A 17,566-nucleotide genomic window follows, 5' to 3' on the forward strand; every position below is an offset into this window, starting at 1 on the left:
AAATTAAAATAGGGCAAAACATAACTGCAGAATATTGCTTTTAATAACTTTTACAATAAAGCATTTCAGTGTTCTTCCCACTTACTTCATCTGATTATTTTTTTGGTTTTTGGGTAATGTCCAGCAATGCTCAGGGGTTACTCCTAGCCCTGCACTGGGGAACAACACCAGGTGGTGCTCGGGGATCATTTAGGACGCTGGGGATGGACCCAGGTTGGCTGCATGCAAGGCAAATGCCCTACAAGCTGTACTGTCGCCCCGGCCCATGCTTTATTCATCACTTTAAAATATAAACACACACAATAGCATGAATTTACTATTTGTAAAGACTACAACTCAGAACATGAACACATGCATACTTTGACAATAATCTTTGGATCCTCTTCTTATTCTGATTCTCGTGACCGTTTCCGGGAACTCAACAAACCTTCTGTTTGCGATGAACATGCAGAAACAACAGCATCCCTAAATCCTTGAGGCTGCAAGATTAAAAAAAAAAAACCATACATGTCATAAGAACAACTAAAATAACATATCTATTAAATATTTTTAAGTAACTAATAAAAAGAACTGCTTTATTCTTGGTTCAGAAATTATCAAAGACAACTTGCCACTTGGAAATCAATCCCAGCAGTACTGAGACGGCAATGAGGTGCCAAAGATCAAACCCAGTCACTCTAGCCCTTTGATTTATCTCCCTAGGTCTGTTTTGGATTTCGTCTTGAAAGAATGAGATCCCCTCACCCCCTGCAAAAAAAGAGAATACTCAAGAATATATTTGCTCAGCAGTATTGATAAATATGTATTTTTCAGACAAAAATATAACTATTGGGCCAGAGATAGCTCGATGGGCTGAGCGCATGCTTTTTTTTTTTTTAATGGACCACACCTGGTGGTGCTCAGAGCTTACCAGTGGCTCTTCGCTCAGAAATTACTCCAAGCAGGGCTCGGGGAACCATATGGGATGCTAGGGTTAGAATCTGCGTCAGCCATGTGCAAGGCAAGCGTCCTAACTGCCGTACTATCGCTCCAGGCCCTGGGCACGGCATTGTATGCTGGATGCCCTAGTTATAGTATGATCCACAGAGCAGAGGCAGGTGTAGACATAAATAAGGCAAGAGTTTTACCCAGTGAACTACCTCTCCAGCCCCCAAATTGCTGAAAAGCTAACATTTTTAAATGTTAAATGTACAAAAGGTTGGTGGTAGAAAATGGGCATCAGTGGAGGGGTGGAGGGATGGGTACTCGATCACTGTATGACGGAAACTTAAGCACAAAAGTTTGTAAGTCTGTAACTCTATCTCACGGTGATTCATTAAAAAAAAAAAAAAAAGTACAACAGGTAAGGTATACTTTTAACCAAACAAAAAAACAAAATAACAAAAGCATCAACACCACCTCCCAAGAAAAAAAATAACAAAAATTAGAATGTTTTTGCTTTTTTTTGCATTGTACTCTGTGGTGCTGGGGACTACTCCAAGAATCCAGGGAACTATCCTCAGGGGGTCATGAGGTGCTGCGGATCCAAGCATGTGCTCTGGCTCTTTGAGCCAATCCCCAGTCTCCTTAAAAATTTCTAAGGTTAGGGCCGAAGAGGTAGTACAATAGATAATGTGCTTTGCCTAGCATGCAGCTGACCAGGTTCCATCCCTATACTGCACAGTGAGTACAGTGCTTGCTTTGCAGTCAGCTCAAGTTCAATTCCAAGCATCCAGATAGAGAGCACAGCCAGAAGCAATCCAAAACCAACCAAACCAAACAAAACCTTTATCCTGGATCTTAATAGTTAAGGTACCTGCCTCACACACTGCCAGGAATGATCCCTGAGCACAGAGCAAGGAGTAAGTTTGAGTGCAGACAAGTTATGTGTCCTCCCGCAACCCCCGCCCCCACTAAGAGATCCTTTTAATAGCCTGACATCACATATGGGCTAGAACACACTACCCTACAAATATTTCCTCTGTTCTTAAGAATTCGTTTCAGTCCAATTGTGACTAGAATATTCTCTCTGTATACTACTATTTTGAGGATAATGTTCTAAGCATCAAAAGCTGTCCTGAAATATGTTTGCTGCCTACAGAAGTTAACAGAATCAATTTGTAAATGCTCTCTTCAGATAATTACTGCCCACCAACACCAAAATCCCGCTCTAATCAAATAATACTGACTGTGATTTGAAACAGCACTGTAGTTTCCTTCTGACTTGGTGATTTGTACAAAGTTGCCAACCTGGTTGGAGGGGAAAAAAAAAAAGGACAAACAAATTATTGCACCAGATAATTTATTTCAGAACTTAAATGTATTATTTTTTACTATAACTCTATTGTTTTTCTGTAAAACACAGAAAGAAAAAAAATCAAATATTCTTTGATACCTCCACCCCTCTCGGAGAGCCCGGCAAGCTACAGAGAGTATCTCACCTGCACGGCAAAGCCTGGCAAGCTACCTGTGACGTATTCAATATGCCAAACACAGTAACAAGAAGTCTCACAATGGAGATGTTACTGGGCCCGCTTGAGCAAATCAATGAACAATGGGAGGACAGTGCTACAGTGCAATATCTTCAAAAAAATATTCACTAAAACAATAACTATCTTTATGCATGTAATAATTACTTTAATAGCTATTTACAGGAATACAATTTTATAGCAACGTGAAAAGTTCAATGAGTGATTCATAAAAATTACTTTATACATGAACAGATTCTATTCGTACTTACAAAATAAAATTTAAGAAAACATTTAACAGGAAAACAATTTTTTAAAATTTTTTTTTCTGATTTGGAATTTATTTATAGGAAAACAATATTAAGCAAAAGTTAAATGCTGCATGATCTTATATTTATCTCTATATAAATTACAAAAAGACTGCAACCAAAAGGTTAAATTTTTATTATAAGATAAATAACAAAAAATGCTGTTTTAACTTTATTTTTCAAACTTTCTACTCAAGCACATTCTACAGTGAAGCTATCACAGACCACCATTCATTACTTTAATTGGTTTTCTGTTGTTTGGTGTTTTGTTTTGTTTTTTGCACATTTTGGGTCATACCCAGCGATGCTCAGGGATACTCCTGGCTCAGTACTCAGGAAATATACCTGGCAGTGCTCAGGGGACCATATGGGATGCTGGAAACTGATTCCAGGTTGGTCGAGTGCAAGGTAAATGCACTACCTGCTGTACTATTGCTCTGGTCCCACTTTATTATTAGAAGTCTGTATTCTGAGGATAAAACCAGGAGAACACAAAAAGTCACATATTAGATTAACTCCAACTGCATGTGTAAATAAAATAATGACTATGTAATACACAGCAGGACCAAATACACAGTAGGACCAAAGAGATAATACAGAAGTTAACGCATTTGCCTTGCTTGTGGCCAGCCCGGCTTCTACCCATAGTACCACATAAATAGTCGCCCAAGCACAACCCCTGAGCACCAACCCAGGAGTAAGTTCTGAGTTCGGCTGAGTGTGGCTCCAAAACAAAAAACAAACAAAAAAGTAATACATAGTAGAACAGCAGTGTCAGGGGCTAAAACTATTATTATTATTTTTTTAAGTTTGTCTGGGATAGGGGGAATTTCCCAGTGGTGCTCTAGGGGGCAAAGCCATTGCCAAAGATTGTCAGCCAGCTGGTTTGATGATGAGGGTGGGGTGGTGGTAAGGGCACTTGGTGAGGGTGCCTGAAAATGCAGTGCTGCTGGGGATCACCAGGGCCATCTGGGCAGAGTTCAGGACCACAGGGCTAATCCCAGCAGTGCTGAAAGCCTTCAAAGCTATACTCAGGAGACCATCAATATTGGGGATTGAACTAGAGTGGGGTGCACTAACCCCTGTACTATTCCAGTACATTAAGATTAGTATTCTAATTTTCTGGCAAAATGTAGCAGTAAAACGAGGGTTAGTATATATTAACCTATTTTATTAGACAATCACATTTTGGGGAGACTGTACCCAGAAGTCTTCAGGCTACCCCTGGCCTGGGAGTCATTCCAGCTGTGCTTGGGGAACCAAATCGTGCAGTGCACTGGAGCCTAGCCTCCCACATGCAAAGCATGAACTTTCCAGGCCAGAAAATCATCCTTTTTCACTCAATAAAGCAAATATTAACTGAGCTTCTGAATAATTAGTATCTAAATCACCTATATCATTACCATATATTCAAAATGACTCCCACTGTATCTGACTTTTCCGAGAAAAAAAAAGTAAACAAATCTTTTTTAAAAGCCCAGAGGAAATAAATCTTTTCTTAAAAATAAATCTTTTAAAAAGAAATCATTTAGGGCTGCTGAGCTATGTAGGGTTTAAGACTTGCATGCAGCTGACCCTAGCACCGCATTATGGTCCACCAAACACCACCAGAGAACATTCCTGAGCACAAAGTCATGTGGGACCCAGCATCCCATGGTACTCTTGAGTACAGCCTCTGAACACTAAAGTCAGAAGAAGCATCTAATCACTGTTGGGCGTGCGCCAAAAGTCAGAAACAGAAAAGAAAACAAAACAGAAAAAAAGAATCCTAAAGTCAAAAGTGCATTAAGTACGCAGATGGAAGCTTCTCCAATTTCTAGGTAAAAATTAAATTTTATATTTTGCGTCTAGCCCAGAGACCTCTTCAACAACAAAATAAAGCAAAGAAGCATTTGGCTCCTGTCCCTCGCTGAGAAGCAGCTTAACATATGGCTGAACTCCATAGTTTGGGTCAGGAAGAAACAAGGCAGAAGCAAGCACAATTTGTGCTCTGAAGCTGAGCACACATACGAAACACTGTGTGGGGGTGTTGCTGTATTACTCCACTCCACCACCAGATCTTCTTGGCAAATAGTGGTATAATTCTGAACAATCTCAGCTTCAGATTTTATGAATATGCAAATGGCAGGAAAACCCACACAATATATAGGACAGAGACAAACGTATTTTTTTTAACTGTTAGAATGTCATTCCATTATTAAAGGACAAAAATCAGATGTTCCTGAAGAAGAATGGAGAATGAGAAATTAAACACGACACTTAATCTACTTTGATTATAAACTTGGCTAGTACAGATTTTTGCTTAAAGTAAAAGTATTAACGTTCATAACTATTCTCTCCCATTGTGGCTGTATTTACAACCTTTCATGATAAGTGAATTTTATAATGCAAGATTTCATGGCACACTAATGAATTACAGATATGTGATTTTAAATAATGAAGAACAACACTATTTTCATTCTATTTTTGTTATTGTCATTGATTTTGAGGCAACACTGGCTGTGCTCAGGATTTACCCCTGGCTCTGCACTCAGGGATCAATCATGGCAGGGCTTAGGGGACCATCTGGGTGACCAAACCTGGTTAGCTGCATAGAAGGCAAAAACCCTACCTGCTATACCATTTCTCCAGCCCCTATTTTCATTTTCTTAGACAAGTTCAAGTTATTCTGACAATAATAAATTATGCATCTTATTTATTGTATATCCATAGGCTGGAACAAAAATAGCCTTAAGAAAAAGAATTTTACCTAAAAAGGATAAGAGCCATGCCTTCAAATTTCCTGGCAATCAATGCAAAACTATAATTACATTCTAAAAACAGCAGTTGTAAGGAAAAAAATAAGACTCTAATTACAGTCAGCTATAAAATATAGATACTACCACCAATCTTATAGTTTAGAAAATCTGATGAAACAATATATACATACAATCTGTAGCTATATACTTAACACATTATTTTTTAAATCTTTCATTAATACTAAGTGCTTAGCATAATAAAGGACAGTTGGTAAATATTCAATAAATGAAAGCTATTACTACATAGTATTTCTGAGTCTTAGTTTTTTTTCATAATTAATGATATTAAGTATTAATTCTTCAAGAGTTATTAAAGAGAATATGTGATCGGCCAGAGAGACAGTACAATGGGTAAGGCACTTGCCCTACACACAGATGACCTGGTTCAATTCTCAGTAGTACTGCATATGGTCGTGCAAGTACTAACAGGAGTGATTCCTGAGCAAAGAGCCAGGAACAAGCCCTGAACACTGCCAATTGTATCTCCTACAGATAAAATATAAAAATTAGCGACTAGAGAGATAATACAATGGGTAGGGTGCTTGCCTTGCAGGGAAGAATTAGTAAAGAAGATGAGGTCAGACAGAGATACTATAAAAGAGTTAAGGTACTTGACTTTCATGCCAGCCAACACTGGTTCAGTAACTGGACCACAAGGTCCACAGTATAGTGCTGGGTGTGACTCAACCTCCATCCCCCCCGAAGCCCTACTGATTTAAAAAAAAAAAAAAAGCTGATTAAAACCATTAACTCATAAAAAGTACACATGTAAGGTTCAGAGAGATAGTACAGTGGTTTAGATCCTTGTCTTGCAAGCAGTCAACTTGGTTCAATCAGTTTTAATGCAGTCAACTTGGGTTCAATTCCTGGCAGTAAATACTGTACCCTCAGAGCCCAGGAGGAGTGATTCCTGAGGGCAGCCAGGAATAAACCCCTAAGCACTGCTGGGTGTGGCAACAAAACACGCACATATATATTATCACTAATGCTACTTCTGTGAATAAAAAGTAAGCTCTAGAGAAACAGCTCAAAGGACTGAGAATTCATGCTGTGTAAGCAGGAGGCCTGGATTCAGCCCCTGCAACATACGGTCCCCCACAACCTCTAGGAATGACTCCCTGGCACTGAGCTAGGAGTTCCCTTAAATATTGCACAGTGTGATCCAAACTTACCACCCTTCCCCGCCAAAAGGAGGTAAGAAAGACCTTTTTTGGAAGGGGGTGGAAGGGAGAATCCTGGCTGTATTCTGGCTCTGTGCTCAGAAGCAGGGTCTGGGAGACCATTATTGGATGCAGAATAGAATTTGGGTTGGCTAATTGCAAAGCAAGTGCCTGATCTGCTGCACTCTTTCTCTGGCCCTGATTTTCACCTAATCAGCACCAACTTCAAGAAAACTTTCTTAAAGAAAGTTTTCTTTCTTTTACCTAATCAGCACTAACTTCTGACAAAGGGGGCAGATCGATAGTAGAATGGGTAGGAGTGTTTGCCTTACACACGGCTGACCCGAGTTCAATCCCCAGTATCACATATGGTACACCGAACACAACTAGGAGTAATTCCTGAGTGCAGAGCATTGCTGGTTGTGGCGCGAAAAAGGAAAGGAAAAAAAAAAAAACCTCCAAGAGAATCTGACAAATGTGGCAAACTTCTGATAAATAAAATAAACATCTTGAGCCTCTATTATTTTTATTACTTGTAGTTTTAATCTATTGGTATTTATTAATAGTCTAGAGAAGACTACTATGTACACAAGCTCAAAGAGAATTCCTAAGAACATTTCTTTTCTTCGTCTCCAGGGCCATACCTGACAGTGTTCAGGGCTTACTCCTGGCTCTGAGCTCAGGGATCACTCCTGCTATGCTTGGGAAAGAGACCCTATGCAGTGCTGAGGATTGATCCCAGGCCAGCCCCCATGCAAGGCAGTGCCCTTCCTGATGTACTACCTCTTCAGTCTGTCCCTCCTAAGAACATTTATTTATTATTTCTGTTGTTGGTTTTTGGACCACACCCAGCAGTACTTTGGGGTTACTCCTGGCTCAGTGCTCAAGGATCACTCCTGGTGGGTCTCAAGTAACAATAAGGGGTGCTGGATATCAAACCTAAGTCTGTTGCATGCAAGGCAAGCCCCTCTAGCCCCTTCCTAAGAACATTTAAAAAGTAAAATGCACTTGATGGAAAACTGAAATTTATGAAAACAGAACAATAAGTTCAAACAATTCTCAGAGAGAACAATTATAGTCAAATCCTTTCACTAAGATTTGTTGTTGAGGAAATAATTATTTTACTGAACCCAGTATACAATGATTTAGAGTATTATGGATGGGACTCAATTATAAAGCATTATGTATTATGTGGAAATACAGGGAGTAGGTAATTACCCTACCTCTCTAACAGGTAGCTCTTAAAATGTATTTGTTGCTAAGGTTGGAGAGATAGTACAGTGGATCTGGTGTTTGCCTTGCATGCAGCTGACCCAGGCTGGATTCCCAGCACTCCATATAGTCCCTTAAGCCCCATCAGGGGTGATTTCTGAGCATCTTCAGGTGTGGCCCAAAAGTCAGAAAAAATACAATAAACAAGAAAGAGTGGGAAATGTGCACTGGTATTTGAACACTATATGACTGAAACCCAACCTTGAACAATTTTGTAACTGTGTATCTCACAATGATTCAATTTAAAAAAAAAAAAATCTGTGAGGTGTGGGGAAAAGGAAGAAACAAGAAATGTATTAGCTGCAAAAGTGTGTCATTGATGGGGGGGGAGGAGCATACAGGGTAAAGGTGCTTGCTTTGGGTGCCAGAGACGAGTACAGCAGGTAAACCACTTGCCTTGCACAGGACCTTACGCAGGTTTGATCCATGGCACTCCATATGGTCCCCTGAGCACCACCAGGAGTGATCCCTAATCACAGATCTGGTAGCAGCTCCTGAGACCACCAGGTGTGACCGCAAACAATCTTCCTCCCCAAGAAACACTACGGTAAGAATAAATTCAATCTAATTTGTTCGGGCATATTTTTTGTTTGTAGAAGAACAAAGAAATACAAAGAAATAATTTATATCACTGGCCAGATCCAATATACATTTAAAAGCTACCATTCAGGGGCCAGAGCAATAGTACAGCAGGTAGGACTCTTGCCTTCACAGCTGACCCAGGTTCAAACCCCAGCACCCCATGATTCTGAGTCCCACCAGGAGTGATTGGATGCACAGCCAGATATAAGCCCTCAGCATTGCTGGCTGTGGGTCAAAATCCAAACCACCCCCCCCCCAGAAAAAAAACCACCACCTAATGTTTCCTTTATATTGAAATGCTTTACATTTATATTGAATGTTTTTATGGTAGATTTTATTAGTTTTGGTTTTGGGGCAACACCCTGTGGAGTTAAGGGCTTACTCCTGACTCTCCTCAGGGCTCACTTAAGGGAGGGCTTGGAGACCATATAGGATGCCAGGGATCAAATATGGGTTGGCCGCACACAAGGCAAGTGCATGAGCTGCTGTTGCTTTGGCATGTCTATGTAAATTTGTTACATCTACAGAGAATTTTAGTTGAATCTTTTACTAATGCATGTATTTAAGCATTATCCATAATAAAATACTTTGTAACATAAAGTTAATATTCCCTTTCTAGGATAAAACACACTTTTATACCTAGAGGCTCATTCAAGATTTTCCCTTAAAAATTTCTTATTTCTCCTCTCCTTACTCTTACTAAATTGTGTATTTGTAGGATTTATCTATTTCACAGTGCTATCTATTTCATACAAAGTTAAATGTATTATCACAGAATGATCATAGCACTCTAGCACTGCCTTCCTGTTGTTCATCGATTTGCTTGAGCAGTAACGTCTCCATTGCGAGACTTGTTGTTACTGTTTTTGGCATATTGGATACGCCGTGGGGAGCTTGCCAGGCTCTGCCATGCGGGCAGGATAATCTCAGTAGCTTTCCGCGCTCTCCAAGAGGGAGGGAGGAATCGAACCTGGGTCAACTGTGTGCAAGGCAAACGCCCTACTTGCTGTGCTATTGCTCCATCCAGAATGATTCATACTATTTAAAATATATATATACCTACACAAAAGATAATAATTTTTGAAAAAAAAGTTAATCCACTTGGAAAAAAAAATAACCTCAAACTTCTTAACAGAGGAAAAAAAATGTTTTTTTTTTTTCAGCGTTAGAAAGAGGATACAGGGGTTAAAAAACCCTGCTTGGATCCCTGACCCCACCCCAAACACCACTAGAAACCTCTAAGCACAGAGCCAGGAGTAGCTCCAGACACCAGGTACGGCCCAAACCATGCCTCCATCCCAGAAAGAACTATTTTTCGGGTCAGAAAGATGTCTCAAAGGGCTGAGGGTATGCTTTGCATGTAAAAACTGGGGTTTCTATCTTCAGTGAGCACTGAGTACGAAGCCAGGAATACCCCTCAGCTTTGTTGGGTATGGCCCCCAAACCAAAAATTTTCAAAAGGAACTTTGCATCTTTATCAGTGATGTCTTAATTTCTTCCTTCTATTACTGCATTTCCAAACCAAGTTCTCTAGGTTATACCATTAATCTCAAAGTAGAGAGGCCAGAGTCAATTTGACATTTCTGTAAGTGTTGAATAAAAGATCTCAGAGCTTTCAACTGCCTATTTTGGAGAAAATGAAAACTGGTTGTTCACTTGCTCAGCAGTCTTAAAGACAAGTACAAAGATTTCATGCTGCATAGTTTTATTTTAAAGAACAATGCTGTGAAAGGCAGGTAAGAACAGGATAACAAAAGCAGGACAGGAAAATACAAAAGAAAACAAAAATAGACATAATTTCATAGAAGAAATATATTAAGCAACTTTTCCTATTTTCCACAAAATTAAGTCCTAAAGCTAATCTCAGAAGTTTTCCTTTTGTGCTGACTTTAGTCCTCTTTCAATCCTTTCCAGGGACATTGAGTACCTACCTCCTTCTGCATGGCCAATACATTGTATTTGATTTCAAAGGGCTTTGGAAGGTAGTATTCCTTGGCCACCTACTCACTTCAGGTGCACCCCATCATTTAAATATTCTAAAGAATTTCCTAAGTAGCTAACTGCGCGGTATAACAACTGTTTTCATGTCTGCTCTAGGTGATAAAGAACACGGCAACAAAGGCGTGAGCACCGTGGATCTCATTCACTCAACTAGCTCTAAGGAACTCATTAAGATCCCAGTGTAATGAACCCAGTATTCAGAATTTTTAACTGTTTCTATACTGACCTTTGCTTTTGGTCCCAATGAAAAATTAGCCAAATTGTAGCAGCATGTCCCCAACTTTCCCCTGGGAGAAAAAGAATGAAATAACTAAATATTACTTTATAAAGTCTTACTTTACTTAACATAAAATTTGGGTCACAGTTTTAGGCAAGAGGAAAAGCATATTATTTGAAGACAAATCTAAAAATTGTGAATAGACTTCCAACTCTGTTCTTAGCTTCAATCATGGTTTTGTAGAATACATGCTTCAAAATTTAGTTCAGAGGCTGGAGAGATAGTACAACAGGTAGGACATTTGCCTTGTACACAGTTAAATTCGGTTTAATCCCTGGCACCCCAAATGGTCCCCTGAATACTGAATACCAAGAGTGATCCCTGTGTGCAGAGCCAGGAGTAAGCCCTTAGCAGTGCTGGGTATGACCCAAAACAAAAACAAAACAAAAAAACAAGTAATATATATACTTCGTTACAAAAATATGGTATCTGGGTAACATTCTGAGCTCAACTGATCTTTATTAATGGAAATTTTGCTAATCATTATTATCTATTTGCTTTTAGGAAACAATAAAGTTTGAGTCAACTTTTCAAACTTTCATCTCCTTAGATCTATTTTTTGACCACCATAAGAAAAGCAAATATAACAATATTCTTAAAATATTTTTAACAGAAATAAATATTTATTAGATTTCTTTTTGGGGAGGTCACACTTAGCAGGGCTCGAGGCTTACTCCTGGCTCTGACTCCAGATGTAAGTTTTCAAGTAAAAAGCGTGGCGGCACAGGCGACTCAAACATTCGGTGGCTGAAAGCTGTCTCCCCAGGGCAGATGATGCATGAGAACCAGGGAACACAGAAACACGAACTGGGCCCCAGGCTGGTGAGTAGTAGTCAATTTCTCTCTCCTTCCTGGCGTAGTCCGATTTCTCTCTTCACAGCGCAGTCATAGTTGTAGTTTTGGTCGTAGTCCCGGTCATCACAGTCATAGTTGTAGTTTTGGTCGTAGTCCCCATCATCCTAGTCTCCTCCATCAAAGTCCTCTCCTTCATTATATCCTCCTCCTCATCTCAATGTAGTCTCATAGTCCTCTACTTCTAATCATCGTTGTCATCTGGTTCTCCTTCTAGTCCCAAAGTCTCCAAAGTTTCAGTTCTCTTCCTCATCTTTGTCACTGACCTTCTCATCCTCAATGTCTAGTCCTCAGCATCTCTAGTTCATCATCTAGTTCCCAACATCTTCAACATCTCATCCTCAGCATCCAGTCCTCAGCATCTAGTCCTGACTTTCTCATCCTCAACATCTAGCCTTTAACATCTTCAACATCTCCAGGGATGACACCTGGTGGGCTTAGGGGAATATATGTGTTGTTGGAGATCAAACCTGGGTCAGCCACAATCAAGGCAAATGACGTACCCTCTATTGCCCCAGCTCCAGAAATAAATCTTGAAGCATGCACTGTAACAAAACCATGACTGAATTAGGAACAGAGTCTGCAATCTATTTATTCATGATTGAGATTTGTCTTTGTGATTTGTTTTTCCTCCTGACTAAAATTGTAAGCTTTCTGAAGGCAAGAGTCATTTTAGGATATATATGCTCAGGACCTGATTCAATAGTTCAGATACAGTAGGCACAATAAATGTTTAACTAAAATTTTTTTATCTAATACCCACCCAATGCAGGAACCAGCAAGGCTTGGTTTTTATCAATTTTTGTTGTCATCTGATTAGTTAGAATTACCTACAAGAGCAAAATGTGAGAAAATTAGGTGAAAAACCCTAAAACATTATCAATAGTTCTGTAATATCAATAAGCTGAATATAGATTATCTTATTTTAAGACAGTTAAACAATAAAGTTGTTATAATAATTATTACTTTTTACTTTTTGGGTCACACCCGGTGATGCTCAGGGGTCACAATTGGCTCTGCAATCAGAAGTTACTCCTGGCAGTGCACGGGTGGACCATATGGGTTGCTAGGTATTCAAGACCAGTTGGCTGTGTGTAAGGTAATTTAAAATTCTCTATCTGCTGTACTATCACTCTGGCCCCTAATAATTATTTTTGTTGTTTTGTTCACTTTTAGGGGCTATACCTAATAGTACTCAATGATTACTTATGGCTCTGTACTTAGGAATCACTTCTCTTGGGGCTGGGGGTATTATATTGGATGCCAGAATTAAACCTGGGTTTGGGGCCAGAGCAGTAGTATAGCGAGTAGGGCATGTGCTTTGCATGTGGTTGACCCAGGTTCACTTCTCGACATCCCATATGGTCCCAAGCACCACCAGAAGTAATTCCTGAGTGCAGACCCAGGATTAATCCATGAGCACTGTTGGGTATGACCCAAAAAGCCAAAAAATTTAAAAAATAAAAAAAATAAATCTGGGTTGGCCATATGAAGGCAAACACCCTACCTGCTATACTATCAACTCTGGTCCCTCTGGTATTTTTTCAAATTTACTGACAAAAATGAGTAGTCTGGGGTTGGGGAGATAGTTCAAAGGGCTATAGTGATACATCAATAAATGGATGTGGCACACAGGCACATACACAAGCAGTTATCTGAAGACATGATTCTAATGAACAATTTTAAATGATCTAAACATTTGTAGGGGAAGGGGCATCTTCAGCGATGCTCAGGGGTCAGGACCATTCCTAATGATATTTGGTCTACCCCCTTCGCATTCAGAATTACCTAGAAACAATTATTTTAAACATTTTTCCAATACGGGTTCTCTTTTCAAAATTAATACCAGATTCTATTGCAAGATGGAACTAAGAACTTCTATAAAAAGCAACGAGAAAAGGCACCTACTATAAAAAAGGCATCAAATAAAGGACATTTTAATTAATACCATGGTAATAGCCTAAAGCTTTTTTTTTCTTTTTGGGTCACACCCGGCAATGCACTGGGGTTACTCCTGGCTCTTCACTCAGGAATTACTCCTGGTGGTGCTTGGGGAACCATATGGGATGCTGGGAATTGAACCTGGGTTGGCCATGTGCAAGGCAAATGCCCTACCCGCTGTGCTATTGCTCCAGCCCCAAAACCCTAAAATTTTTATTTATATAGACCAATCTCGGTTTGATTGCTGGCATCCCAAATAGTCCTCCAAGTACCACCAGGGAGTGACCCCCGAGCTCAGAGACAGGAATAAGCCCTGAACACTGCAGAATAATAAATTAATAATTTATTTACCTTTAAAGGAAAATTCTGGGGGCTGGAGTGATAGAACAGCCGGTAGGGCGTTTGCCTTGCATGCAGTCAAACCCGGGTTCAATTCCCAGCATCCCATTTGGTCCCCTGAGCACCACCAGGAGTAACTCCTGAGTGCAAAGCCAGGAGTAACCCCTGTGCATAGCCGGGTGTGGCCCAAAAAGCAAAATTAAATAAATAAATAAAGAAAGAAAGAAAGAAAGAAAGAAAAATTCTGTGATCCATGAAGTTTTCAACTGGGTGTCAGAAGGATGACACTGAGAGTCTGAGATATAGTACGGTGGGCAGTGCGTATGCCTTACTTGCGGCCAACCAACCTGAGCTCAATACCTGGCACCCCATATGGTCCCCCAAGTACCACTAAGAGAGACCCATGAGTGCAGAGCCAGGAGTAGATCCTGAGCACAACTGGATGTGGCCCCCAAAAAGTATGACACTACTTTTATTTCTCTTCTCCTAAATGCCACAATTGTTGGGGCTGGAGCGATAGCACAGCGGGTAGGGCGTTCGCCTTACAAGCGGCCAACATGGCCGACCCGAGTTCGATTCCTCCGCCCCTCTCGGAGAGCCCGGCAAGCTACCGAGAGTATTCGATATGCCTGACACAGTAACAACAAAGTCTCCAATGGAGACGTTACTGGGCCCGCTCGAGCAAATCGACGATCAACGGGAGGGCCTTTACCTTTACCTTTTAATTATTTTTGTGACAACCACTTTAGAACGAAACAAGCAGGAATTTAAAATGGCAATGTACATGGTTAAGTGATACCTTCAACATACTTAATATGCTGGCTCTATGAACTACCAAGTGTTTAAGCTCTAGCAGCGGAAATACTTAGCTATCACAACACCTTTTTTTTTCCTTTTTGGGTCACTCCCAGCGATGCACAAGGGGTTACTCTTGGCAGTGCTTAGGGGACCATATGAGATGCTGGGAATTGAACCTGGGTTGGCTGTGTGCAAGGCAAACGCCCTACCCACTGTGCTATCGCTCCAGCCCCAACACCTTTTGCAGTTTCTCTTTTTATCTTGAGGTACACTATCTAATTCTACAGTTATTACCATGTATCATTCTTTAAAGTGAAATTAAAATCAGAAATGCAGTTCCTCATGATAGCACTATTTGTATTTCAAATGCCCAACTGACATACAACTACTTTATTAGTCTCAGCCTTCTTTCTTTCTTTCTTTCTTTCTTTCTTTCTTTCTTTCTTTCTTTTTTATGGGGGAGGGTGGTGAGGTGGGGAATATGTTAGGTCACATTTGGTAATGCTCAGGGATTACTCCTGGCAGTGCTGGGCATCCAGAGGGGCTGCCAGGCATCATCTTGGGCTGGCGACATACAAGGCAAGTGCCCTGCCTGCTGTAGTATCTCTTTGGCCCCTAGACTGAGCATATTCATCTTTGTAAAAAAGTGCTACCAGGGGCTGGAACTATAGTACAGTGAGTAGGGTGTTTGCCTTGCATGAGGCCAACCTGGGTTAGATCCCCAGCATCCCATGTGGTCCTCTGAGCACCACTGGGAGTAATTCTTGAGTGCAGAGCCAGGAGTAACCCCTGTGCACCACCAGGTGTGACCCAAAAAGCAAAAAAAAAAAAAAAAAAAAAAGGTGTTACCAGAAAGCACTGGTTTAGAAAGATTTAGTTTATCATTACATATCTTGAGAAAAATGTAAACAGACATACTGGCTTACCAGCTGTTCAACATCCCAAAATTAGAATTTGCACTGTTAGCAAATATTTATAACATAATTACACCATTTCTGTAAAAATGTTGGGTTTACCATATATAAGTGAAAATTATTGTGTGATTACTCCAAGCTGCTAAAGAATGGACGTTTAAAAGACTGAAGTGTAAAAATAAATGAATTAATTAAAATAAATAAAAGAGTGAAGTAAAAATCACTCTTAAACTGTATGGTTTAGGGGTCAGAGCAATAATACAGCAGATAATTGCTGTATTATTTGCCTTGTAAGCAGCCAATCCGGGTTCAATCCCCAACATCCCATATGGTCCCTTAAGCACCGCCAGGAGTGATTCCTGAACACAGACCCAGAAATAACTACTCTGCATTGCCAGGTGTGGCCTCCTGCCCTGCCTCCCCCCCAAAATTGTGAAGTGCGGGAGCCAAACAGATAGTACAATAATCAAGATGCTTACACGGCATGTGATTATGGCCATAGGTCCCCTGAGCACTGACAGAGCCAAGTCCCAGAGCACTGTCGGGTGTGGCTGCCACCCAACTGTGAATTTTGGGGGCTAGAGACATTTTCCGTAAATGGAGCCCGACCCTTGAGAGATAAAGCCCTGGGTTTGATCCCAGGTAATACAAACAACATAAAACTATAAACTTCATTTCTTTAAAAAAAAAAAAAATTGCCGGGGCTGATAGCACAGCGGGTAGGGCGTTTGCCTTGCACGCGGTTGACCCAGGTTTGATTCCTAGCATCCCATATGGTCCCCTGAGCACCGCCAGGAGTAATTCCTGAGTGCAAAGCCAGGAGTAACCCCTGAGCATTGCTGGGTGTGACCCAAAAAGGGAAAAAAAAATTCAAAGAAACAATGGGATGGACCACCAATAAAATACAAGAGGATATGAGAACAGAAATGAGAAAACTACAAACAGAAATGACAGAACTGAAAAATCTGGTAGGCGAAATGAAAAACTCACTGCAAGGCCTCACCAGCAGAATGACAGCTGCTGAGGACAGATTCATTGAGCTCCAAGATGAGGTGCAGAAAACCTCCAGACAGCAGCAAAAGATGGAAAAAAACCTTAAGGGGCTGGAGCGATAGCACAGCAGGTAGGGCATTTTTGCCTTGCACGTGGCCGACCCGGGGTGGGTTCCCAGCATTTCATATGGTCCCCTAAGCACTTCCAGGAGTAATTCCTGAGTGCATGGGCCAGGAGTATCCCATGTGCAATGCCAGGTGTGACCCAAAAAGCAAAAAAAAGAAACACATTTGAATAGAGCAAACACACACTCAAAGCCAAAGACAGTTCTTCACACACACAACCACCTCAAAAAGGACTGGTTGGTTATACTAGTGTCAGGTGATATAAACTTCAGGCTGAAAAAGGTGATAAGGAATAGCAAAATGTCATTTCTTAATGATCAAGGGACACATACATCAAGAAGAACTTGGGGGCTGGAGCAATAGTACAGCGGGTAGGGTATTTGCCTTGCAGGCGGCTGACCCAGTTCCAATTCCCAGCATCCCATATGTTTCCCCAAGCACCATCAGGCGTGATTCCTGAGTGCAAAGCCAGGAGTAACCCCTGAGCATCGCCGGGTATGACCGCCCCCCCCCAAAAAAAAATACTTAAAACAATAAACTTGAAGAAAGTGACATCAACACAACAGTTAGTTGGAGACTTCAACACCTCTATCAACTCTTGGTAAACTAAAAGCTCAATAAGGAAATACTTTCTTTGAAGGAAGAAATGCAAGAGAGGGTTTTAATAGATACATATAGGGAATTTCATCCTCAAAAAAGCAGAAAATACATTCTTCTCCAATGCATATGGGACATTCTCCAAGATAGACCACACACTGG

General features: G+C 40.6%; 1 protein-coding gene across 1 annotated transcript in view; it reads right to left on the reverse strand.

Moving 5' to 3' along the window:
* Positions 1–293: 293 nt before the first annotated feature.
* Positions 294–17,566, reverse strand: part of RAD51C (RAD51 paralog C) — a 36,716-nt gene continuing 19,443 nt past the window's right edge. Inside the window, exons 6-9 of the mRNA XM_056127609.1 lie at positions 12,461–12,527; positions 10,795–10,855; positions 2,169–2,229; positions 294–479 (exon numbers count right to left, since the gene is read on the reverse strand). Of these exons, the coding sequence (XP_055983584.1) occupies positions 387–479; positions 2,169–2,229; positions 10,795–10,855; positions 12,461–12,527 (282 nt within the window). The 3' untranslated portion in view covers positions 294–386. The remainder of the gene's footprint in view (positions 480–2,168; positions 2,230–10,794; positions 10,856–12,460; positions 12,528–17,566) is intronic.

Source organism: Sorex fumeus, unplaced genomic scaffold, assembly GCF_029834395.1.
Source record: "Sorex fumeus unplaced genomic scaffold, SorFum_2.1 ptg000063l, whole genome shotgun sequence".
Classification (NCBI taxonomy): Eukaryota; Metazoa; Chordata; class Mammalia; order Eulipotyphla; family Soricidae; genus Sorex; species Sorex fumeus.